The 26,565-nt window shown below is 40.3% G+C and overlaps 1 protein-coding gene across 2 annotated transcripts in view; it reads left to right on the forward strand.

The window, feature by feature from the left end:
* Window positions 1-26,565, forward strand: part of LOC126175979 (G protein-coupled receptor kinase 2) — a 203,605-nt gene that overhangs the window by 83,096 nt on the left and 93,944 nt on the right. For both annotated transcript variants that reach the window (XR_007535630.1, XM_049923086.1), the window contains exon 5: window positions 25,762-25,952. Coding sequence is in view for 1 of the 2 variants with exons in the window: in XM_049923086.1 (XP_049779043.1) it covers window positions 25,762-25,952 (191 nt within the window). In the remaining variant the exon portion in view is untranslated. The remainder of the gene's footprint in view (window positions 1-25,761; window positions 25,953-26,565) is intronic.

Here is a 26,565-nt window from a genome sequence, read left to right on the forward strand (position 1 = left end):
CCCAAGCTCCTCAAGACTGCACCGAACATACAAACGCTGTTGCTGTTTTGCTGAGTGGTAAAATGTAGCTGTTCTGGAAAAGCCCCACCTTACTGTGTCCTATAATGATGCCTCTGTGTGCATTACACACTGCTGTTGTGTCTACAGTATGACAACCTGTGTTGTTAAGCGGCATGGTGAACAAATTGCAAGTCTTATGGTTTTGGTATCATTGAGAACAAAACTGGATACAGACTATTACATCAGGGATGTTTCATAATCCAGAGTTTTGCTGCGGTTACAGGCAACTCTCCGTGACCTGTTTTGGCAAGTCACCTTGTGGGCCCCTGTGGCAAGGAATGTGTGAGCCTTCTTTGTAGAATGATGGATAGCACAGCTTACCTGACTTCCACATTCTCATGTTTTGTGTACCTAATGTATTGGCAGCTTGTTTGTCACAGTCTGAAGCAATTTCTCTTTGGGTTTGTGGACTCGGATACATACCATGTAGAGGGAGATTGTCCAAGTACAGATGAAACTCCTCTTCAGTTTCACACCATGGTGCTGACTGGTCTGATTGCAACACTCATGAGTCATACTGAATTTGTGAAACCATAGTTTTGCAGTCTCAGTCATTTGTGTAATGCCACATACCAAATCTTTGGTACAGAATTAATGTTGGTCACATGTCCCATTCTTGGTGGTGAAGTTTATCAGTGTTGGTGTATTAAGAAGGAAAAATGGACATTCGACAGACGTGGTGTCTTTCATATCAAAGAACATGGTCTGTCTTGCAAGAGTTGGATTTGAATTGATTACTGGGACAAGCATTATAACATGTCTTGTGAAAACAGATCACATTTTGCTGGACAGAAAATCAGTAAATCTTACAAATGTGATAAATTGCTAACAAGTTTGGATAACACAACACTAAGTGTAGTGGAGAATGCAATTGCATTGTGAAGGTCAGAGCTAATGTATGTTCCGATTCCCTTGTTCAAATTTTAAATATTACATATAATATAAATGAAGAGCTTGAAAAGGACCATCCCATAATTTCTAATATACTGTTGGTACCTGACACCGTTTGTGCATGTGCATTCATCAAAAGGTTTTGTATGTCAGATACCTACATACTCACACATGTGGAAAATGTGAGTTAGTAATGAGCATTGGCAAAGCAATTTTTCTTCACAAAAAGTTTTTGACTATTTAGATATTCAGCTGGTTTACAGAAGGGATTAACATTTGAATGAAATGAACTGGACAGATATGAAACGAATTGAACAGTGGGGACTGAATCAATAAAATTATAGTCATATGACTGGTATCAGAACAAATTGTACAGAAATGCTGAACCTACATTCTAATGAATGTCGTGACTGTTCAAATTGTGTGCCAGGCCAGGACTGGAACAGATATTTCCAGTTTTGTGTGAGCAATCACCTTGGTCGTTAACCTAAATGAGCACTTCTCTGGGCCATACTCAAATTATGATTCTCACTTATGTTTCCACCTATGATTTCCAAACACAGGAGCTGCAGATTTTTCCCAGAGAGTACGTTGGAACATAAAATGCAATGTGCTTCCAGGAGAAGGGATTTGGAGGAGGACAGTGGCATACCCTTCCACAAGCAGAAAATATGGCAGTGATTATTGTCATGACATTTTCATTACAGATGGGATTGTGTGGCACGTATTCAAGAAAAAGAACTGCTGGCAATTCTTGGGAATTAAAAAGATAACTACGAACCGAAATGAAAAAAATATAATGCAGTGTAGTCTTCATTGTGCATCAGATCTCTTGATTTAATTATGTAGAGGTGAGTAGTGCAAAGCGAGGTGCTGCAGTTGTTAAAACACTGGACACATATTCTATAGGAGCAGGATTAAAATCTCCAATGACATGAATTTCCCCCATTCTTAAACCTCCAGTAGAACAGAAAGTAACCTTAACTCTCTCTCTCTCTCTCTCTCTCTCTCTCTCTCTCTCTCTCTGTGCTTTGCTCCCAAACATAAGAAGGCACCAAGGAAATGGAGCAAAACCTCAGACAAAATTTTATGGTCAACAGTGACTGGACAGCTGTGTCGCAGTTCTATAGAAACTGACAATGACTACTTGTCTCTTTTTAGGACCAGATACACTGCCTACTAGTCACATTAATCTGACTACTGGTCACTGGCCTGACTGATGACCTTTTGCAGTACAGACCATTGCTAAACATTCAGCAAGAGTCACTGAGGTTCTGAAAGATACCAGTGGGCATGTGATGCCGTGGCCAACTATGCTAGGTTTCTTGGTTGAAGATCTGTGGTGTGTACAGCCTGATTGAGGTGGTCCCACAGATTCTCAACAGGGTTTAAATCCAGGAAGTTGGGTGGCAAGGGGATTATGGGCAACTCATCCTGACACCCACATACACTGCAAACTGTGTGACACATTGCATTGTCCTACTGGTAGATGCCATCATGCTGAGGAAAAACAAATGGCATGTAGGTGTAGACGTGGTCACCAAGGATAGATGCATTCTTATGTTGATCCATTTTGCCTTCCAGAATGGCGAGATCACCCAGGGAATGGTAAATTCTGCAGACCATAATGTCCCTTCCTCTGGTCTGGAGCCTTTAGATGATTGTTGCAGGGTGTTTACTTTCAGATGTTTCATGCTGTACACACCAACAGCCATCTGTCTGAAGGAGTATAAAACGTGATTTGTCTGAAAAGGCCACCTGTTGCCCCTCAGTGGACATCCAGTTGCAGTATTGGCATGCAAATTCCAGTCTTTATCACTCATAAAAACAGCAGTCATCTTGTATTCATGAACCAGGCACCTGTTGCGGAGACCCATACGCAGCAACATTCACAGAATGATTGTTAAGGAGACACTGTTGCTACTTCCTTAGTTGGTCTGGACGATCAGTTGCTCAACAGTTGCATTTCTATTTTCCTGTACACACCTCCGCAGCTGTTGTTTACGACCACAATCTATGGCCCGTGGTGCACCCGAGTTGTCTAGGCACAGTTTTGGATAGCACCATTTTGCCATGCACAGTGTACTAAAACCACAGCCTAAAAGCCAATGACAATGCCCTTTTGGAAATCAGATAAAATCACTCTGATTCTGCATTATTACAATGTCATTGTCATAACTGCACTTTTTACCATCCTCCGACACACTTTATGTACTCTCCACTGCTAGTGCTGCCACCTGCCATCTCTCAGTCATAATTGCGTGTTGATGTCGAACATAGCTGATGGTCTCATTAATGGTACTGAAGCATGTATATCATAGTAAAGGAACAATAAGTAGAAAGAAAATTTCAGTGGCTGATTGGGTACAGGACATGTGTACAACCCTTTTAGTGTAGACTTCCAACAGTTACAAGTCAGAAAAGCTCCATCTCTCAGATTTCCTTACCTATCAGTTGCAACAGCTGCTATTACAGGGTGTGTACGACTTGGGACAACCGTGAGATCTGGGAAAAACCCGGGAATTTTTTCATCCGGGACAAAACCGGGAAAAACCCGGGATTTTTTTTACAATTCCAGGAATTTTTCATTGTTTTAGTTTTCAGTTAAATTTTTGTAACTGACTGGTAAGAACCAGTACTCTAACAAAGAATATTACTGTATCTTGCTACTGCAGAATAATACTGCAGCAATAAAACAAGGACGAGAGAAAAAAACGAAAATAAAACTTAGGTTGCAAAGGAAATGCACCAAATACAACAACAAAACACAGTGCTCATACAAGCGTCTGCCAACAGCAAAATGTGTCAAAAGCCTTTAGGAAGACTATGCAATGCTTCATAACAACAAATTGCCTCCGATGAGTGTGACATCACAACTGTTTACATTAGATTTGTTTGAGTGGTTGCAAGCGAGCTTATGCACATGTGCAGTTTAGTCTCGTATGAGTAGTACCACAGTCTAACATAGACTGTGGTAGTACCTTCTTGCGCTTCTGGCTACAGAATTGTGGCAGTTAGCTGTATAAGCAAAAGCAGCAAGCAGCCAGATGCTATCCAGAAAAATTTCACTGGTGCACCTAAACCGTCAGATTCATGTATGTGCAACAACCCGGAACTAGGGGGCGGGGGGCAAACCGGGGTATCTGCCTGCAGCGTTTCGGGTGGGGGGGGGGGGGGTGTCCAAATTCATATTATTGAGGAAAAAGACATTGTTTCACAAAGCGCCTAGCATCCAACGTACGTTGGTCTGTTGATTATTCATATGATTTTGAAACGCATCCTCATTGGTTTTTGAACATTTTAGAACATATTCTAAGTTTATTTCTGAATGAATCATAAGTTGAATTTTGAATGTGTGTATAGCGTATGTCATATATCTGCCAGGGGAATCCCATTGCATCTACAAATAAACTTTCCTGCAGACAGAAGGGGACGGGCCTGTACGAGCTGAGCGAAATAAAGCCGAACGGGTGAATCGCAGTCGCTGTTTGTTTATGTGGTTGACTGTGTTTGCGAATAATCAGCGTTGTCATAATTACTAGCGAAATCCATATATTCAGACTACCAGAGTGGAAATAAATGACTGACAGGAATAACAGGCAACAAAGATTATGTATTGTCTTCTCTGAGTATCCAAGGAAATGAAATTTTGACAGAAAATTTGTGGCCAGACCGCTACACTACTAAGTGTAGTCCCCAGCTAGCAGCTGCTAAAGTTCTATTCTGGGAGTCACGTGGAAAACGCGTTGTGCGAACACATAACAACACCTAATCGGAGAATAAATGCGGGATAACTAAAACGGTGATTGTGGCAGGGTTAGTGAAGTTAACCAGAGAATACGTTTTGACACTGGCAGGAATAGTTATAGAGTTAGTGATGACAAGATTGTTTGTTAGAACATGGAAGGAGAAGAAAAGGGGACTCTAACAAATTACGGAAGAATATGACTATTCAAAATGTATATAAAGATTTCGTACTACTACTTTTTGACCTCATGCTTCAGAAGCTAGAGTGTATGAATAAAGTGTGAAACTATTTCCTAACATAAAACTTTTTGCTTGCAGTATACCTAATAGGCATTTGATATTAGTACTTCGTGAATTATATTCTGTTGTGTTATAAAAATGACCATTTATGCCAAAACAGTCTCGTTTATTTGGTGTGTGTAACAATTGCTGCAATATTAGACAGGTCTATTTCGTTTTATCTGGCAGACAGTGACAAAATACACGTAATCAGATCGAGAAACCACACTAGTCTTGGGTACTATTTGTATTAACAGAGTTTCTAGTAGTAGACAAAGACATTTCATTTTTTCGTGTAGCAGAATGTTGACGAACTTTGATGAAGTAATAGATTCTTTCCCAGAAAAGAAAGTACGCTATATAAAGCTGTGGCAAGACTAGAGAGGAAAACAAGCTAGGACTGAAGGATTGAAGAAATGTGTACTGTCTTGCTTGTCTCTTGTTTTTACTCGTTTTATGTATCCTATATTTAATTTTATGTTAGCTAACAGGCAGCAAAGACTGCAAATTTTCTGAATATTTCTTGATCTTCCGGTTACAAATAATCCCATCCAGTATTAATTGCGAGATTTTTTTAAAGAGGGGCAGGATGTCAAACTGGCCGACTGGGAGCAGGGGAGGCACCGCAGGACATTTTAATTTCCATTTGCCTGAATATAGTTTGATGGCCCCTTTACAAAATTTTCCACGTTTGAATTCCACAGAGCGAAATACAGAGACGTGCGATGGAAGAATGCTGTGTGAAGAGGCGTGGCACTGCACTTTGGCACACTTAAGACCAAATAACATGTATTACGTTCCCTCGAACATATATGTTTTATTTATCAGACATCTTCAGAAAGATGTGAGCTTCAAAATGAAGATTTTTTGAAAAGTCGATTCTTTAAATTTTTGGCTTCCTACCTCAAATGCTCAAGGGAGGGGAGTGCCACTATCTAATATTGCCGCGGTTCGGAAATATTGTAGATCTGGACTTGATGCACAGAGCAATCTGAGTTGTAGTGGGGAGGTGGTAGTCTCCTCGTGACCCGTGTTTACGTTAAGTGATTTTGCTGTTTCCTCTTCGTTTATTGCTCTCACATCAAATGAAAACAAAACGGATTTCTGTGGGCAGGAGCTATCAAGTGAATTAAAATACATTGACATAATTACAGAAGGGTAAAATATGTTATTAGTTTCAGATCATATTTTGTTTCCACCTTTCTGACAGTCAAGCGTTAATCGCCTTGCAGAACAGTGAAGTTATTTTTGTCAGTTTGTTAAAGAAATTTGACTTTTATTAATCTTTTCTGCTGAGGCAGTCAATTTATTTGAAATGAAGTGTTTAATTCAGCACTGTCGGCTAGTTTCAACTGTTCGCTGCATTTCAAGTTCACCTATTCATCTTCTAGCATGTATGGCATTATGCCATAATAAAGAATCAAACATGAGATAATACAGTACTGGTACTCCAAGAAAATTTACATCTGAATCTGGACATATGAATGTGCGCTTTAAGCTGAATTATGCATTTTAGTATGGCTCACAAAATTCCCATGTCTTATTTCTTTTATGACATAATGTAAGATCTTTTAATGTTTTATATGTACGAATGTGCGGACTTCCTGCGTCATTGTGGCTGCGCAATCACGGCGACGCCTGTTATTTGGCGCTCTCTGGCAACTGCTGAAACGGATCTATTTCTAACAGGTTGTGGGAAAATATTGCAAATTGTTGTTTGAAGAGCGTTACTTTTCTATTTCACAAGATGAACTCTGTGCTCAAATGTCCGATGAATTTCTAAAATCACAGAGCGTTTGACTCTCATTCAAAAATCAGATCTTTGAGGATGACCATTTAGAATATTTTCGAGCCCCAAAGATCAGACATTTATGTCATTGTTAAAAATTTTACTGGCACATTAGTGTGATCTATCTTAAGGTGTAACTCACGCAAAAAAAAAGATCAACTTTATGTGTGACAACATAGCTTCTCTTGCAGCTTATTAATGTTAGAGACCAATATTATATGTGAAAGCTTTTCTTTTCTAGTAGCAACACTATGTATGTTAATTTAAACCATTACCTTTTCCTATTTGTGTGTTTGCGGTTCTTAACAGTGATGTTGTTATTGGCTGACTACATCACATGTCCTGTGCTCTGAATATCCGCTGTCATTGGCTGGTGAGATCACTTGACGTGAGCTACGACTGGCTTACAAAAGTGCATCGCAATGTCCATTTCAATGCTTCAGAAAGTAACATGCGGTGTTTGGTGGAATTCGAATTTATACTTTCGTAATATGAAAATATGCAGTGTACATGTTGCTGCACAGCAGACATCTTTCCAAAACATGTTTTTTACCCTTAGTTTCGTTTTTTAAAGTGCCAGGAAATTCTACACCGGTGTATAAAACCACTACCATTGAAAGGATTGATAAGTTTAACAGTTCCGAGGAAAGGTATACTCTTACTTAACATGGAAAAAATGTATTTTCATCCAGGATAAAGTGTATTTTTAACTGGGAAATCTGGGAAAAATCTTTGAATTTTTTTTTCCTCGTCCGCGTATACACCCTGTATTACTAAACATTAATGGAAATCGCTGTTTGCTCAATATATTTGCTGCTTCATCTCCCTCTTGACAAAAGTCTTTATAGTGTTAGAACTGAGCAATTTGCTGATTTTTATGCGATTTACACGCATTCAATGTGCTGTAGGGACCTAAGACTGTCATCTAGGTTCTAAGTAGTGGAGACTAATGTTATTAAAAAGCATCTGTTTTTTAAGCAGAAGACCCAAGTAAGCATAAATAAAGTTTTTCCCATCATTGCCTTTTCACATTGATCAACATCCTCAAATCATAAAAACAATGACAGGTGATCGGTATTGTAGTGGAGGTTTCAGACTGCCTGTTCTCCATGTATTGTATCTGTGTTTGTGCAGTGTGCCACATCTGTATGGGGTAAGTACCTTGGTCCTGTGGATACATGTTATTAATGTTCTTGTTGACCTATGTCTTGTCTCAGTGCTATCTTTATGGTCAACATGTTTTGCTTTATAATGTGCTAACAGATTTCAGGTACAAGTAAATTAACTTGAAACTGTCCAGTGATGATGATTGGCTTTAAAGAGCATGCTGTTCTTGATGATTTTGTGATTTGCAGTGTATTCCAGACAGATTATTTCCCAATGATGCAGTAGTTCTCATGTTCAGGTCTCTGTATGGCCTTCCAGTGTGTGTGGAGAACTCTTAATTGGCAGAGCTTGTTACGTAGTAGATTCATTACTGTCTATTAGTGTGTGTATTCATTGTGTGTGACAGAACGAGGACAAATTATAGAGGCAAAAAGGCCTTAAGTCACTCTTCTTAAAACTGTCTAATTTTGCACTTGAATTTGAGCTACAAGTAGAGTGTTCGATCTTAGTTTACAAGTAGGTGTTTTCTTTTGCTTTGTGAACAATTGTACATACATTGACCCTTCTGGCAGCGAAATTCAATGAACTTCTGCCATCTTGGATTACACTGTAGAATAGAGAAGAGAAGAGAAGAGAGAAAAATGATACAAGCAACAATTTTGTCTATAACGAACTGTAATGTATGGCTGGAACTGCTAACTAATGTGTATTCCCGATTATAAGAAGAAATTTCTTTCCAAATCCATTTTTTGAAAAAGTAGTGTGTGTTTAAGTTTGGAAATTGAGCTATTGCTGCTGAGGCCAACACTTTTGCATCGTGTAATATATTAATATAGGGATCGTCTCGCATTTAAGAGATGAAGATTTTGACAGTTGAGGTGCCTGTTTATCCAAACTGCATTTTACAATAATCAAATTATCAGAATGAAAGCAATAAACAGAAATGATGATAGGCAACCACCCCCCTCCAGTTGATTAATATATATAATATCAGTCGTTTACTCATCAATCAAATGGCAAATAGTTACACACACACACACACACACACACACACACACACACACACACACACACATTATACAGACACAAGCAGACATATTAAAAGGCAAAGAGTTTGGGCAGAGATGTCAGTCGAGGCAGAAGTGCAGAGGCAAAGATGTTGTTGAATGACAGGTGAGGTATGAGTGGCGGCAACTTGAAATTAGCGGAGATTGAGGCCTGGTGGATAACGGGAAGAGAGGATATATTGAAGGGCAAGTTCCCATCTCCGGAGTTCGGATAGGTTGGTGTTAGTGGGAAGTATCCAGATAACCCGGACGGCGTAACACTGTGCCAAGATGTGCTGGCCGTGCACCAAGGCATGTTTAGCCACAGGGTGATCCTCATTAGCAAACAAACACTGTCTGCCTGTGTCCATTCATGCGAATGGACAGTTTGTTGCTGGCCATTCCCACATAGAATGCGTCACAGTGTAGGCAGGTCAGTTGATAAATCACGTGGGTGCTTTCACACGTGGCTCTGCCTTTGATCGTGTACACCTTCCGGGTTACAGGACTGGAGTAAGTGGTGGTGGGAGGGTGCATGGGACAGGTTTTACACCGGGGGCGGTTACAAGGGTAGGAGCCAGAGGGTAGGGAAGGTGGTTTGGGGATTTCATAGGGATGAACTAAGAGGTTACGAAGGTTAGGTGGACGGCGGAAAGACACTCTTGGTGGAGTGGGGAGGATTTCATGAAGGATGGATCTCATTTCAGGGCAGGATTTGAGGAAGTCGTATCCCTGCTGGAGAGCCACATTCAGAGTCTGATCCAGTCCCAGAAAGTATCCTGTCACAAGTGGGGCACTTTTGTGGTTCTTCTGTGGGAGGTTCTGAGTTTGAGGGGGTGAGGAAGTGGCTCTGGTTATTTGCTTCTGTACCAGGTCGGGAGGGTAGTTGCGGGATGCGAAAGCTGTTATCAGGTTGTTGGTGTAATGGTTCAGGGATTTCGGACTGGAGCAGATTCGTTTGCCACGAAGACCTAGGCTGTAGGGAAGGGACCGTTTGATGTGGAATGGGTGGCAGCTGTCATAATGGAGGTACTGTTGCTTGTTGGTGGGTTCGATGTGGACAGACGTGTGAAGCTGGCCATTGGACAGGTGGAGGTCAATGTCAAGGAAAGTGGCATGGGATTTGGAGTAGGACCAGGTGAATCTGATGGAACCAAAGGAGTTGAGGTTGGAGAGGAAATTCTGGAGTTCTTCTTCACTGTGAGTCCAGATCATGAAAATGTTATCAATAAATCTATACCAAACTTTGGGGTGGCAGGCCTGGGTAACCAAGAAGGCTTCCTCTAAGCGACCCATGAATAGGTTGGCGTACGAGGGGTCCATCCTGGTACCCATGGTTGTTCCCTTTAATTGTTCGTATGTCTGGCCTTCAAAAGTGAAGAAGTTGTGGGTCAGGATGAAGAAGCTGGCTAAGGTAATGAGGAAAGAGGTTTTAGGTAGGGTGGCAGGAATGGGATTACCTTGGCAAACTTTGTATGTGGTGTTGTCTGAAAGCTGTCGCAGTCCCTCAGCCACATACTCCCGACGATCAAGTACCACGGTCGTGGAACCCTTGTCCGCCGGAAGAATGACGATGGATCGGTCAGCCTTTAGATCACGGATAGCCTGGGCTTCAGCAGTGGTGATGTTGGGAGTGGGATTAAGGTTTTCTAAGGAGGATTGAGAGGCAAGGCTGGAAGTCAGAAATTCCTGGAAGATTTGGAGAGTGTGATTTTGAGGAAGAGGAGGTGGGTCCCACTGTGACAGAGGACGGAACTGTTCCAAGCAGGGTTCAATTTGGATAGTGTCTTGGGAAGTTGGATCATTAGGAGTAGGATTAGGATCATTTTTCTTCGTGGCAAAGTGATATTTCCAGCAGAAAGTATGAGTGTAGGACAGTAAATCTTTGACGAGGGCTGTTTGGTTGAATCTGGGAGTGGGACTGATGGTGAGGCTTTTGGATAGGACTGAGGTTTCGGATTGGGAGAGAGGTTTGGAGGAGAGGTTAACTACTGAATTAGGGTGTTGTGGTTCCAGATTGTGTTGATTGGAATTTTGAGGTTTTGGAGGGAGTGGAGCTGGAAGTGGGAGATTGAGTAGATGGGAGAGACTGGGTTTGTGTGCAATAAGAGGAGGCAGAGCGTTGCTGGAAAGGGTGTGAAGGGTGAGTGAGTTGCCTTTCCGGAGGTGGGAAACCATGAGATTGGATAGTTTTTTGAGGTGGAGGGTGGCATGCTGTTCTAATTTGTGGTTGGCCTGTAGGAGGATGCTCTGAACAGCCGGTGTGGATGTGGGAGAGGAAAGATTGAGGACTTTTATTAAGGATAGGAGTTGACGGGTGTGTTCATTGGCTGAGTTGATGTGTAGGTGAAGGATTAGGTGGGTGAGGGCAATGGATTGTTCAGTTTGGAACTGGTATAGGGACTGATGGAAAGACGGGTTGCAGCCAGAGATGGGAACTTTTAAGTGTGAGGCCTTCACTTTTGAAGGCCAGACATACCAACAATTAAAGGAAACAGCCATGGGTACCAGGATGGCCCCCTCGTATGCCAACCTATTCATGGGTCGCTTAGAGGAAGCCTTCTTGGTTACCCAGGCCTGCCAACCCAAAGTTTGGTGCAGATTTATTGATAACATTTTCATGATCTGGACTCACAGTGAAGAAGAACTCCAGAATTTCCTCTCCAACCTCAACTCCTTTGGTTCCATCAGATTCACCTGGTCCTACTCTAAATCCCATGCCACTTTCCTTGATGTTGACCTCCACCTGTCCAATGGCCAGCTTCACACATCTGTCCACATCAAACCCACCAACAAGCAACAGTACCTCCATTATGACAGCTGCCACCCATTCCACATCAAACGGTCCCTTCCCTACAGCCTAGGTCTTCGTGGCAAACGAATCTGCTCCAGTCCGAAATCCCTGAACCATTACACCAACAACCTGATAACAGCTTTCGCATCCCGCAACTACCCTCCCGACCTGGTACAGAAGCAAATAACCAGAGCCACTTCCTCACCCCCTCAAACTCAGAACCTCCCACAGAAGAACCACAAAAGTGCCCCACTTGTGACAGGATACTTTCTGGGACTGGATCAGACTCTGAATGTGGCTCTCCAGCAGGGATACGACTTCCTCAAATCCTGCCCTGAAATGAGATCCATCCTTCATGAAATCCTCCCCACTCCACCAAGAGTGTCTTTCCGCCGTCCACCTAACCTTCGTAACCTCTTAGTTCATCCCTATGAAATCCCCAAACCACGTTCCCTACCCTCTGGCTCCTACCCTTGTAACCGCCCCCGGTGTAAAACCTGTCCCATGCACCCTCCCACCACCACTTACTCCAGTCCTGTAACCCGGAAGGTGTACACGATCAAAGACAGAGCCACATGTGAAAGCACCCACGTGATTTACCAACTGACCTGCCTACACTGTGACACATTCTATTCTTTTGGTTGAAACAGATCTCACACCAACAGATACAGGAAAGTTCTTGGTACAGTTTTGCAGTACAGAACTATTAAATTGCAGCTAAATATGGCAGCTGAAAATTTGACATCGGGTTTATTCAGTTCAGCAGAGCAAACGTAAATATCTAATCAACTGTTGGTGTACAAAGTACTCATCCCTCCTTCCACCAGCCAGGCAATTGTCCTTTTCCTGGGGAAGAGGAGAAATTGTGATGGCAATTACATGCTGCCGCTATTCCTTTGTGCCTTGCTATGAGATCAGAAACTAGAACAGGAGCCATTCATAATGTTAAATGACGACAAAGCAAGTTTTGTGCAGACATAAAATACTCTGTCCTAGTAATGAATGGTACATTGGCAGGAAAAAAACTTTTCAGATGGTCATGTTGAAGTGTCACCATCAAAACTTAAATGTTGTTTGAGATCTTGCGCACATGCTGACCTGTTTCATTTGTATATTATCTAATGAAAACAGGTTTGATTGTGTGTGGCAAGTAGTATGATTTCATGATGACTAAAATAACGTGGTTGTGGGTTCTAGTAGCATGCGATGGATTATTTTTGAAGTTCTGTGAGAATTAAAAAATTTTCAGTGTCAAATGTAGACCTTGAATACTTTATTAAAGGCCAATTCAGTGATTGATACCAGGTGTTCTGAAATTATACCAGCTGTTGGGGATCACAGTTTACTTCAGGAAGTAACGAGTGTGGTCTGACAGAATCTGGAGTGTGATAGTAGTAGTTATGCTTTATAGCATCTGTTAATGCCGTCACAGAAGAGGTAGCTGGTATGTGTAGGTGCAGGAATTTGCTTGTAGGATCATGAAGAAATGGGGATGATGTTGGATCAGCTAACTGAAGACAAGATGTGATTTAAAGCTGTTATGAGTGTTGCAGACCATGTTATGAAATTGATCTTGGACATTAAAATTTACCACACAAACTGGTTATTGTTTTGTGGATATTTGGTGTCTCTTATGGCGTAAAGTGGCCTAACAAACATCCTTGCAAATGTTATTTGATTGTGGCAGTTGTGAAAAAAGTGTTATGAGAATATTTTTCTCTGTTCTCTTGCATACTCTTTGAATTATGAAATTTTTCTCAGAGAATTGACTCTAAAGGTATACTACACCATAGTTTTCTTCTGATAAGATTCCAGTTAAGCATATACTGTTAACGTTAGAGACATGTTGTTGTTGATCAGTTTGCTTCACTGACACACAGCTGTTGCCAGTTGTACAAACAGCACAGCTGAGGGCTTCTGTAGTGTTTGTTTGACCTCCTTTTGTTTAACAAAGTGCAAAATTACTTGATGTGTAGTGTTAATAGCATCATTCTTGCCAGTGTGTTAGTGAAAATCAAGCGTGTAAGGCTTCTAAGACAAAAAGGTGTGTGGAAAACTGGAATATTGTTAATTCTGCAATAGGTTATGACCCTTTTGAATGTTTGTGGAAATTTGTCTAATCCAGCTTTACACGATGTACTGTACTTGTCAAATTTTTTGTTTATGGCTAATGGTAAATAAAGACTCTAAAATTGGGGCTCTGTTGTAGTTTTTTCCATGTTTATCTTTATTTCATACAATTGCTTGATAACTGCAATACAATATGTGGTATGTGTTGTCACTGTCAAGTGGCTAAGCAGTTTAGTTGAATAATGAAGTGCTGAGATAGATTGGTAACTTCCCGTACACAACAAACTACATATGTTCTATGCAAAGAAAATGTTTCCAAAAGCCTGATTTTATGATGTACCTTATTCTACAGATATATGTAACAAAATTCATAATGGCAGAATTGATCATCACTTTATAGCCAAAATGTACTTATTTACTAATAGAAATTATGAATCAACTACGTGCAAAAAAGAAAAAAAAGCAGCTTGTAATTGGAGCTGTTGCTCAGAGAAAGAGACAAGATATCTTAATGTTTTCTATGTTGATTATAAAAGCACCTCGGATTGCCTGCCAACAGTTGCCTATTGAAAATTAGGTACATGTGGAGTCCACTGAAGGACTACAAAAATTTGTACAAGCAACCATAGGTATCAAAATATATCTGTTTATGGAGCAACTGTCAAAAATAGAGAAAACCTGGAAGGTTGAAAAATATTCTAAGCACCTGTATCGATATGAGCTGGCTATGTCTCTATGGGAAAACCACATACAGAGACTTCTCCATCACAGAAGACAGCTCAAAATACTACAGACTAGATCATCTTTTCTATATAGATGACATATCATCATATGCAGCCTTCCATGGAAATTAGTGAGCTCTTTGTGTGAAACCTTCATACACATATGACGGACTATCAGTAATTGTGGATAAATTTTAAAATAGTGATATTCAAACAGAGAACGCTTTGAGAAATTGTACTTGCCCATCATTATGAGCTGAGCTGTATAGATTAGAAGAGATGTGACATGTGCAACTCATTAAGATAACAGAAAAATTATATTTTAAAAGAATTGGAATCACTGCAAATGCCATCTCCTAAGAATGAGGACAGTTAAGAAGCTTCCTGGCAGATGAAAACTGTGCCGGACCAGGACTCGAACTCGGGACCTAGGCAAAGGTCCCGAGTTAGAGTCTCAGTCCGGCACACAGTTTTAATCTGCCAGGAAGTTTCATATGAGCGTACACTCCGCTGCAGAGTGAAAATCTCATTCTGAAGACGGTTAAGGTTTTTACAATACTAGCTAGCTGACTGACATTGCCTGGTTATATATTTATTCTGATTCTGTTCGTCCATATCCTCCTCACTTTCTCTCTGTCCATCTTTTTGTGTCTTCCTCCTCATCCCTCTCTATGTCTTCCTCCTCGTCCCCCCCCTCTACGTCTTCCTCCTCGTCCCCCCCTCTATGTGTCTTCCTCGCCCCCCCCCCCCCCCCTCTGCGTGTCTTCCTCGCCCAGTCCCTCTGCGTGTCTTCCTCGTCCCCCCCCCTATACGTCTTCCTCCTCGTCCCCCCCTTTACGTGTCTTCCTCGCCCCCCCCCTCTGCGACTCTTCCTCGCCCAGTCCCTCTGCGTGTCTTCCTCGTCCCCCCCCTCTGCGTGTCTTCCTCGTCGCCACCCCTCTGCGTGTCTTCCTCGTCGCCCCCCCTCTGCGTGTCTTCCTCGTCGCCCCCGCCCTCTGCGTGTCTTCCTCGTCGCCCCCGCCCTCTGCGTGTCTTGCTCGTCGCCCCCCCCCCTCTGCGTGTCTTGCTCGTCGCCCCCCCTCTGCGTGTCTTGCTCGTCGCCCCCCCTCTGCGTGTCTTGCTCGTCGCCCCCCCTCTGCGTGTCTTCCTCGTCGCCCCCCCCCCCCTCTGCGTGTCTTCCTCGTCGCCCCCCCCCCTCTGCGTGTCTTCCTCGTCGCCCCCCCCCCCCTCTGCGTGTCTTCCTCGTCGCCCCCCCTCTGCGTGTCTTCCTCGTCGCCCCCCCCCCCCCTCTGCGTGTCTTCCTCGTCGCCCCCCCCCCCCCCTCTGCATGTCTTCCTCGTCGCCCCGCCCCCTCTGCGTGTCTTCCTTGTCGTGCCCCCCCCCCCCCCCTGTCCCTGCCCACCGCCTCGTCCCCCATCCCCCCCTTCTCTGCCCGCCGCCTCGTGCCCCCTCTCTGTGATCAGTTTGATCGACAGAAACATGAAAAAAAATTATTTTATAATGGAAAAAAATGAGCCACACACCAGTTACCAACTAAAGCAAAGAAGTCTCCCCCTTCAGGTATTGGATAAAATGAGCGTTCCTAAAGGAACATATTATCAGTTTATTTTCCTTGCCTTTGTATATTGATTAATCGTTTTTAAGATCATTGCAATTTACATTCCAAAATTCTTTTCACACACCAATTTAAAGTCCTGCCATTTGTTGAAATAAAATTTGAGAACTATCAAATTTACCTCCTACCTTTCCTGATTATTATTTATCAGTAGGATAAATCAGTTTACTGATACTTGTCATTCCAAGCCTTGTCATATTGCTTAAATATTGTAAATTTTCCCGAGACAGAACTCACAAACATATAAAGGGAACTTAAAATTCTGCATAAGTAGTATGAATTTATCCGGAGTAAGTTCAGCAGTTTCCTGATCACTGTACATTCATTGTTCAAAATACATTACATTATTTCATTAAATCTGCTCACCTCTATGGAATCACCTGAAGATTACATCTGCAAATGAGGAATAGTAGGCTACAAAACTGATAACTCTGAGCAGTCTCATATTGATATGAGATTGTCAAAAGCTTGGCTGTTGAAATGGGGAAATTTTATGACCAGGAACTCAAAAATCCGTTTTGTAAATGCTAAATGTTTACTACCAACAAGCAGGGAATCAAAACTTTAAAATAACAGCAGTGAACACACACACACACACACACACACACACACACACACACACACAGGGTGTACATAAAGTCTTGGAACCCTTTCAATTACACTTGTAAAAAAAATACACTACCTGTCAAATTGTCTTCATCATCTTGCCATGGTTATTTTGTTGAGTCCCACTATTATGACCACATCCTAGATGTTAAATTTGTTACACAGAGGTGCCAGTGTAAGTAACATGGTGTGTGCAGATGTGGTAAATGTTTGTGATTAACATACTACCTATATTAACATGCCATCTATATGCATTTTTCACTTCTTTAATGAATAAAAGAAACTATGTTTTGCAGTTGCGAAAGTAGATGTTCATTTGTATTTGTTTCAAAGTTGGTGGGAGCAGTAGTTCTTAAATTGTGCAGTTTAAACATTGTCCACTTGTGTGTGTGTGTGTGTGTGTGTGTGTGTGTGTGTGTGTGGCATAACTGTAACATGAATTTCAGTGCCACTATTGTGAATAATAATTGAAGCTAAATAAGCTGTTAAAGACAGAGATGAGTGTTCACACCTGATGGGTATAGGAAGGATGCAGATACCACGTGCATATGCTAAAAATGCTGCACCAATGGAAACAACGTAATTTATCAGACAGTATCAAAGCTGGAATTCTGCATTTGCCAATGTGCCATTTTGTAAAGTAGGTGGATGGTGATGCTGCTCGCATTGAGTATTTGTTTAGAGGAGCAAGATGAAGACATAATTTTATGTGTTTGACCTTCAAATTCTATTGAGTTTAACGTTTGCAGGGTTGACGCTACTATGTAACAACATGAGCTACTAGACCAGTGTTGAAGATACTTGTAAGATTACATATCCTCAAGTGTATCGCTCAGTCTAGCTTTGAAGTTGCGCACGTGTGCTTGTATGAGCAACAAAGTTTGGGGGAACATTGTTTTAGATACTACCTAGCTTTTCAGCTGTGCACTTGTGTTGTTACAATTAACAAAGTCTGAGGGAATGTTATTCTGCAAACAGCTTTATTTTCTCGTGCAGAATTGTCTGTAACATGCATTGTTCGAAATGGCAGCTAATCAACTGACACAAAAATCTTCTGTCATGAAGAAGAGTAGGATTAAGAAAAAGTTGCACAGTGAAATCTGTTTACAAAATAATGTTTGCATATTCATTCTACCAGCAGTACATCAATGGATTTCTGTTGGCTACTACCTACAGGTGACGTACTTCAACTTGTAGCTGAGGAAATAAGAACAATGTTGTTACAATATCTGCAAATGAAATATAAAGGATGGTTTTACAAATTGTAACTGGAAACCTATAATTACAGAAGAAATAATTGTCTTGGGAATTTCATAACTTACGGGTAACATGAAATTCAGCAAATTCCAAGCCTATTGGGAAGATATCCACTCTTCAAAAATAGGGCAATAGTGATGAGTGTGAGTACACAGATATATGATTATCATATGCTCATTACATTGTGCTAAAAATTCAAAAACAGCTTTAGATGATTGATTATACAAAGAATGGCCTGTGCTAAATTATTTTGATAGACTGTGTCGGAATGAATCAGTAATCCTTTGGAGGAGGAGATTGTCTAAATGACAATCTATACAAAACAAACGAAATATCGCATGAAGATGTACTTGCTAAACAATCTGACTGCTTTTATAAATAAATGTGCTGTGTTCACTGATACTTGACAGTACAGTCGAGAAAGTTGTACTGAAAAGGCCATTTTCCATTTGTTGGATAACTATTACAATAACTGTGTTTTACCTAAACTTATTTTGAACCTGGAATGCGCTAGGGTTAAACAGGAGGAACATTACTAAAGAAGCTGTATGCCCAGATGGTGAGAAGAAAATACAACTGCTCAGTTTTGTAAAGGAAGACGAGAAACTAGATTCACTTCCACCTAATTTCCTGACAAACCAGTAAAAAAAAAAAAAAAAAAAAAAAAAAAATGAAATTATGCTAACAAATAATTTCAAAACCAGTGCTAGTTGTCAGATATAACACAAATGTATCTGGTACAGATAGGCAGATGCTGTCTTGTTATTTATGTGAGCAGATACCCATCCCAAAAAAAGTATTCTTTTATATTATTGAACATGTTACTTTTTACTTCACATTGCCTGTACAACAAATATTCAGGTAGTGAAAAATGATCTTTCAAAGTGCAAATTAAAAATTATAAAGGGACTGCTTCCGCAAATGAAATTCAAAGAGTTATGGGAAAGAGAAATCAGAAGAAAACACATGTTGTGCAAAAGCATGAACCAAGCGATGTGAAAAAGCATGTCATTAGGGGAAAATGTAGAAAGTGCAGTGAATGGGGCAAGTCTTCTGACACAACAAATGTCCAGAAATTGTCTAAACAGTCCTTGTAGAGAAATATACTTTTGGGGCACAGTTTAACACCATAAAACAAATATCACTAAAAAGTACTATATATAATGTAATTGAATATAATAGAGGGAAACATGCCACATGGGAAAAAATATATCTAAAAGATATATATAATATTTAGATATATAATGTAATTGGATAGATAAAAAATCTACACACCAAGTGGCGGCAGAACACTCGTATAAAAATGAACATGCAAGCTTTATGAGCCATTGGCTCCTTCTGGCAGAAGAGTTGAAGGGGAAGGAAGAGGGTTGAAGGAAAAGGACTGCTAAGATATAGGAAATGGGGAGAGTTTGACCAGAACCCTGGTTCAGGGGAAACTTACTGAGCGGGGTGAGAAGGAAAAGACAGGCTACACCGGATGACGTTTGAAAACCTTAAATTTTTGCCTGTTTTCACGACTTTCCCCAGCACAATTTTTTTCTCATCATAATTATTTTGGTATCATATTGCCCACTTTTCTGGCAAGAAATTTTTGCCTACTCTGTGCCTCTTGTGAACCCTTCTCTGTTACCATAATTTTTGTATGAAATTTTTTTGATCTTTTTTGTTAGTTCCCTTCAACCCCCCCCCCCCCCACCCCCTCCCCCTCGCCACTGCTTCATTCTTACCGCTCCCACCATCTCTAATACTTCAACCTTCCTCTCTTGACCTTGATGAATCACATCACACATTACATTCAGTCCTTTCAAAAACGTGCTTTTGAAATATCAAAAACAAGGTCCAACATTCTGTTTCTTAAAGTCTGCTTGTCCCAGGGAGTTAGCCTAAAATACCCTAATGTTGAAAGTCCCTTTTTCTGGTTAAGCCTACTCTACACCAGCCCATGTTTTCAAATCTCATCCGGTGCTGTTCCCAACAATCAGTCTTTCCTTCTCATGCTGTCTGATAAGTCTCTCCAGACCCAGTGTTGTGGCCACTTTTCCAAACTCTCCTCATTTCCTAAATCTCACCAATCCTCATCCTTTACCCCTCTTCCTTCCCCTTGAACCCGAAGGAGGAGCCATTAGGTCCAAAAATGTGCAAATTTAAATACATCTTTATATATGTGTTCTCATGCCGCCTCTCGGTGAGTGTTTTTTTTACCTATCCAATTACATTACATAATTACTAAAAATACATTGTATGATTAATCCTGGATTCTGTTTGAACTGCTGTGTAATGACACATTACTAAGAGTACAGTTTTTGCTATACTAGGAATTCTTAATAGTTTGAGAAAGATCTGTTCTTTCACACATAATTTTCTTCCTCAAATTTTTAAAAATTGTTTCAATATTTTCATAGCACAGTGTTTGTTCTTCACTAGAGATGCACATGTGTGCCTTCTTCAAACTGTATTTTGTTTTGCATTGGCAATTAATCATAGGCTCTGTCAAAGTTGTTTGAAATAATGCTTATGATGTTTATAAGTGTCGGACGACATACAGACTTTATCAGTTATCCCAGTGTAACTGATGCTAATGTACATTTTTACATCTAGCACCTTACATGCAGCTGTCAGTCTCAACATAAGCATAGAACATGAATTTCAAGCATCCTTAAAAGCTTCTTCCTCGAGGATTAGTGGCTACCACTGATGCCTGCAGTGAATGTGATAACCCAATTGGTTATCTGTGAGACTACAAGACCGCAATGAATGCCGTCTTTCTTGTAAGATGTGTCCCTTCCCCCCCCCCCCACCCCCCCCCCCTTGCGTACACCCTTGGGCAACTCCAGGAAACAGCAAAAAACACACCAACTTTACATAAATACGGAGGCATGTCAGCACCTCCTTGAGTCCCATCTAGCTCATCTTTCCATGTTGTGCTGTAAATGGCACTGTGGATCATAACCATGCATCTCACAGTGGTTTGCAGAGTATAAATGTAGATGCAGAGGCAGATGATCGTAATACAGGGTGTACATAAAGTTTGGGAACACATTCAATTATTTATTGTACAAGAACCGAACATTGTACTGATATACATATGTTGCCTTGAAGAGAAATCCTGAAAGTTTTTTTCATGTATACAGCCACAGCATAGTTTGGTAATTTGCTGATAGTCAGCGCTTGTCACAAACATGGCAAGTTCAGCTGCGGAGCGAGCTTTCTGTGTGTTGGAGTTCAACAAAAACACTTTTCACAATAATGGGAAATTGAAGAGGCATAATTGTTGAATCTAGGGGTACAAAGCATCCACACGAATGCATTGACTTTGAGTGTGTTTTTTGTGCCTTGTAACGTCGAAAACTGTACGGGCAATTCTTCTTCGCCGAGAGCACTGTCACTGGATATTCCTACTTGTTGCAGCAATGGCTGATGATGCCTCAAATGCAATTGGACTCTCCATTCATCTTTCAACAGGATGGGGCTTCACCCCATTTTCATCGTGAAGTTCGTGAGTACCTGAACACGAAGCTGCCGCATCGGTGGATTGGCCATGCTACAGAAGGGGGTCAGCTGTTTCATGAAATGGCCTCCCCGATCACCAGATTTCACTCCATGTTACTTTTTTCTGTGGGGACACACTTGCTAGCAGAGTTCTACCATGTGCTAGCAGAGCTCTAGGAGAGAATATGGGAAGCGACTGCCACAGTCGAGGATCCATGCTGGAACGGGTATGGCAAGAATTCGAGTACCGTATTGACGTCTGCTGGGTCACTCATGGTTCACATATCGAATGTTTGTAAAAGACAGAGTTTCTATTCCAAATGCAATATGTATGACATCTGTACAATGTTTAGTTCTTGTGCAATAAATAAATGAAAGTGTTCCCAGACTTTATGTGCACCCTGTAGTACGATTCCACTGGTTGTTTGCTATTTCAAGCAGTGTCTTCCCTTGTGTTTCCTTTTTAGAATAACTTGGTTCTGTACCTCCAATTTCTTTTTATCTGAAATGAGACTAAACAATTGTAATCAGTGTTATTATTATTAATTTATTATTATTATTATCATTATTATTATTATGTATTTATCTTTATATGTAATTGAATGCTAATTTGCTGTTCAATCGGTTCTCTCCTATCCTCAACTGTTACTACCTTTTCCAAATAGGTGTTACATTGTTTTTCCTGTCTTCCTTGAAGATTTATACTTATTAAAAGTTATCTGCAAGAGAAAATGAGGTCCACTGTGGATTGCAATAGACATATTTTGTTACAGTTCATATACTTTCCTTATTCCAGCAAGAGATGTTGCTGTATGAGAGGTGATGCTAGGAATTCTGTAGTGAAGAATGTGAAAGCCATTGGTAAGTCCATTGTTGATCAGATGTGTTGTAAGTGTAATTGCACCACATCCAGAATGTAAAAGCAGTTCTCAGTTAACTTTAAAGGTTGAACTGTAATTATGTAGAGATCCAATGGCTTTTGAAAGTATTTAAAACCTATTGTATTGAGAAAGTTTGCCTAGCCATGCTGCTTCTTATGTCAAATGATGATCTACAAAAATAAATTTTTGCAAGCACACACACATATCAGTCTCAAATCCTGCATTGTTATCTAAACACACTTCAGTATGACATTTGTTGGAAATCTAGTCTCGCTTTTCTTGTAGTAATATAAAATGATACCACCCAATTTAGAAACTTGTTTGGCAGCCCCTGCCTCTTCACGTATGTCAGTAACAAGTATAATTGTAGATATAATTGCTATTCTTTGTATCTAGAGATGAATATAAAGGAACTACTTACAAATTTAGGAGGAAACTTCTACGTTGCTAGATCATTTGAAAGAAATTATGTAGTGAAGACTGTCATTGTGTGCTACTAACAAACAAGACTAATTTAGTGTTATTTGAAGTGCCTATTATGTTGATATTGATGACGTGTGTAGACTGAATAATGAAAGTTGACACACAATTCAGAGAATACACTGTTTATTATACTGACTATAAACTGCATTTACCTAATTTTCAAAGCTTTTATATAGCTGAAAAAACTAGTGCAGGAGTGAAGTACAGTACACAAATAATAATTAAAAGCAAGATGTATGTATATCTGATGACTGTAAATTTAATCCTTCCTCAAATGATAAGGAAAGAGCGGGTGTGGGAAGAAAAAAAGAATGATTGTTCTTTGTGTGTGTTTTGGGAAGAGGGGGGATTACTCTGAGAAAAAAGAATAAATATTTATATGGGGGGGGGGTATTAGTTTGAGATAAGAAGCTAATGGCAGGAAAATATTTGCTTCTTTATTATCACTTTAATTTTATTGCAAAAATTAAACTCGTAGGTATTTATCTCAGTGCACACTTTACAACAGTGCAATATACCTGTTGTCATTCATACAATGAAGTGTCTGTTAGGATCATACCACTCAGTTTGCCTTCTCTTTCTGCTGGGTTTTTACATGATGACCAATTTGTGTAACACTGTAGTAAATAATACATATGCGTGACATCTTGTGATGGTGATGGTGGTTCAAATGGCTCTGAGCACTATGGGACTTAACATCTGTGGTCATCAGTCCCCTAGAACTTAGAACTACTTAAACGTAACTAACCTAAGGACATCACACACATCCATGCCCGAGGCAGGATTCGAACCTGCGACCGTAGCAGTCGCGGATGATGATGGTCTTGGCTTTGGCGTCATGGCTCCCCATCTAACAATGAAGGTAACTGTTGTTCTGGTGCACATGGACATTAATATTGAGGTGGCATGGGGCGGTATATTGTTAAAATCACATCCTCTTGTGAACAATAGATAGTTTCAAAAGTATGGAAGCATGTCTTGAATAAACAACAGGTAACATGATCCAGTAAAATGGTTTGGTCGCAAATGAATTTACAGGAACTGATTTGACTTGTTGATAGAGAATTGTTGCTGGTGATCTGAGACAAGCATTATGTAAGGATTTTCAATGCTCGAAATGTGGCTACTGCATTAACTGAAAACGCCATTGGAGTTGAGAGTTATTATCAACGTGCAATCCAAAATGTAAGAAGTGCATCGCTTCAGTGCTGTGCTGAATAATCCGTTGACAGGCTTGAAATCTGGGTTAAAATTCATTGAACTCCATGGCTTGCACTTATTGTTCGCAATAGGAGTGTCGTTGCTGCTCCACCAGTACTTGGCACACTGTATTCTCTGAGTTGTGTGTTTCTGGGGCAAGGTGACAATCTTATTTACAGATCTTCTACCAAACACTCAAACACTGTGTCATCATATTATGCTTTCTGAACAATTAATTACATATCTTGAAACAAGGAATTTGGTTAGCCACATCATAAATAGTGATGTTCACTGTGAAGCTGGATAACTTTTCATTTTCTTGTGCCTTTATCCATATGAGTATGAACGGATTTGGTGCAGTTAATTTAATAGGTGGTTGAATGCCCTTTCTATTGCCATCCTGTTACTGCTCCCTGGACAGAATGTGTGTGCTGCAACAGTCAGTGTATAAATTATTCATGTGAAAGTGAACAAAAGTTTTCTAAATGTTTGCAAAACATGTAACTGAGATGAGACTTGGGTTTCTGCCTGGTATTCACCTAGCAGGATGTGGGAAAGTGCCTAAAAACATATCCAGGCTGGCCAGCACACCTGTCCTTGGCGTTAACACAAGAGGATTCAGTCTTGTCTGCCCCAGAACTGGCCCTTTAACATGCACGGGTGTCCCGGTAGGTTTCATTGTAAAGCTGTATAACAAGTAGTATGGCTATATAATACAGTGTACAGCTTGAGTTGTGTTTTTACATTTACGTATACCTTGATGCATCCTACATTCTTGAAAATTCTTCTCTTCGTTATTTACAGAATATGATGAAGTATAAATCAATGAACAGTACCAAAGCAGGTAGTGTTTCGCAGTAAGCCATTGGTCTATCATACATAGCAGTTGACAATTCCTGATCTGTGTAGTATTGGCATTTTAATGAGTGAATGTGGCACTTCTGATTCCTTCTTCCGGCTGTGACATTGCAACTGTTTTTGGATGCTGAGGATGTAGTACCTATCATCTGGGCTTGTTCTAGTGTTGCTCAGTTAGTATGAAAAAGCAGGTGATACGTTGTTGACGGAGGCAATGGACTTAAAGTTTTCAAAAATTCCATGATGAGGAATACAGTGAGAAGTGCCTGTTGACATTGTCAACCTTGTAGAACACGTGAGGCAATGCAATGTGGAGAACTGTTGCTTTACAGTTGCAGAGCACTGCAGTCATCTCCATCAAGTATTCTAAATTTTATTGCATGAAGTTGAAAAGTACTTCCCTTGGTCTCATCACTTGTCATTCTATTTTACAACTGAAGAAATTCCTGACCAGTGGACCATAGATAACATTCACACATTAGTTCAAATCCCAGGTGACATACTTCTCTGACTTGGATATACTAAAAGTTGAAATGTACTGAAAAGTAGCTCAACAATTGCTGTCTCAGTAAACTGTTTGAGGTAAGTATGCTTTACTTTTATTGAGAGCCCTAAGGGATGCCTTACTTTGTTCATAATTATCATACATTAGATTATTTCACTCACAAGTAGATTACTCAGGAAACTGCTTTGAGTTAAAATTGTAATGACTCGTACATAGTTCTGGTATCGTATGAGAGAGAGAGAGAGAGAGAGAGAGAGAGAGAGAGAGAGAGAATGATCCATTCAGATTTAGCTAAAATAGCTCCTAGTTTGATGTGTCCCAACATCTTTTCTCATATGAAGATTTTTTTTTTTCTACAGTCAAGTGAAGCTGTAGATATTCTGAACAGTGAACTCACTGAGCATTGCAAGGAGAAACTGGCAGCTGGTAATAAGGACCTGTTTTTAGAATGTACAAATGCTGTAAAAACCTTTCTTGCTGGAGACCCATTTCGCCAGTTTGAATGTTCCATGTACTTCCATCGTTACTTGCAGTGGAAGTGGCTGGAAAGGTAAGTTGGAATTCTCTCTGTTTCAGTTAATATAGAATACAATTACAGAATTCGAAAATTTAAGTGAAGAACCTCATTAAAAGTTATTAAAAATATTATTTACCAGATACAAAAATTGCGGTGTTGACATGTTGGGTGGTATTTTTAGTGAAGAAGAAGCTGTAGAGAACTGGAAGGGAAAAAGCAAGTCAGTGTACTTACTGAAATGAGAAATGTCAGCAACATCACAATTAAAATGAATAATATGCCCAGTGTTAAGCTTTCAGGATCAGGTAGTGTAAAACTGTTAAATTCTGTAGAATGTGTGTGTGTGTGTGTGATGGTAAAAGGGTGGGTTAATGGAGAAGGGGAAGCAACCGACTGTCTAGCTACTGAGGGAATACTGAACATATAACTAAAATTCAAATAGTGCTGAGTATCACAAAACAAAGCTCTTCTGCAGAGCTTGAAAGAATGTGTTAAAATAAGCTGTAATTCATAACAAAAGAATGAAGTGTATGGAATGTGTGCTTTAATTCCACCATGAAAACTATGGCTTTGAAGGGGCAGCTGATTTGAAAAGTTAAAGTGAACAGACAAACAAGCATAATGATAATATAAATTGTGAGTTTGA

The sequence above is a fragment of the Schistocerca cancellata genome, chromosome 3, assembly GCF_023864275.1.
Source record: "Schistocerca cancellata isolate TAMUIC-IGC-003103 chromosome 3, iqSchCanc2.1, whole genome shotgun sequence".
Taxonomy (NCBI): Eukaryota; Metazoa; Arthropoda; class Insecta; order Orthoptera; family Acrididae; genus Schistocerca; species Schistocerca cancellata.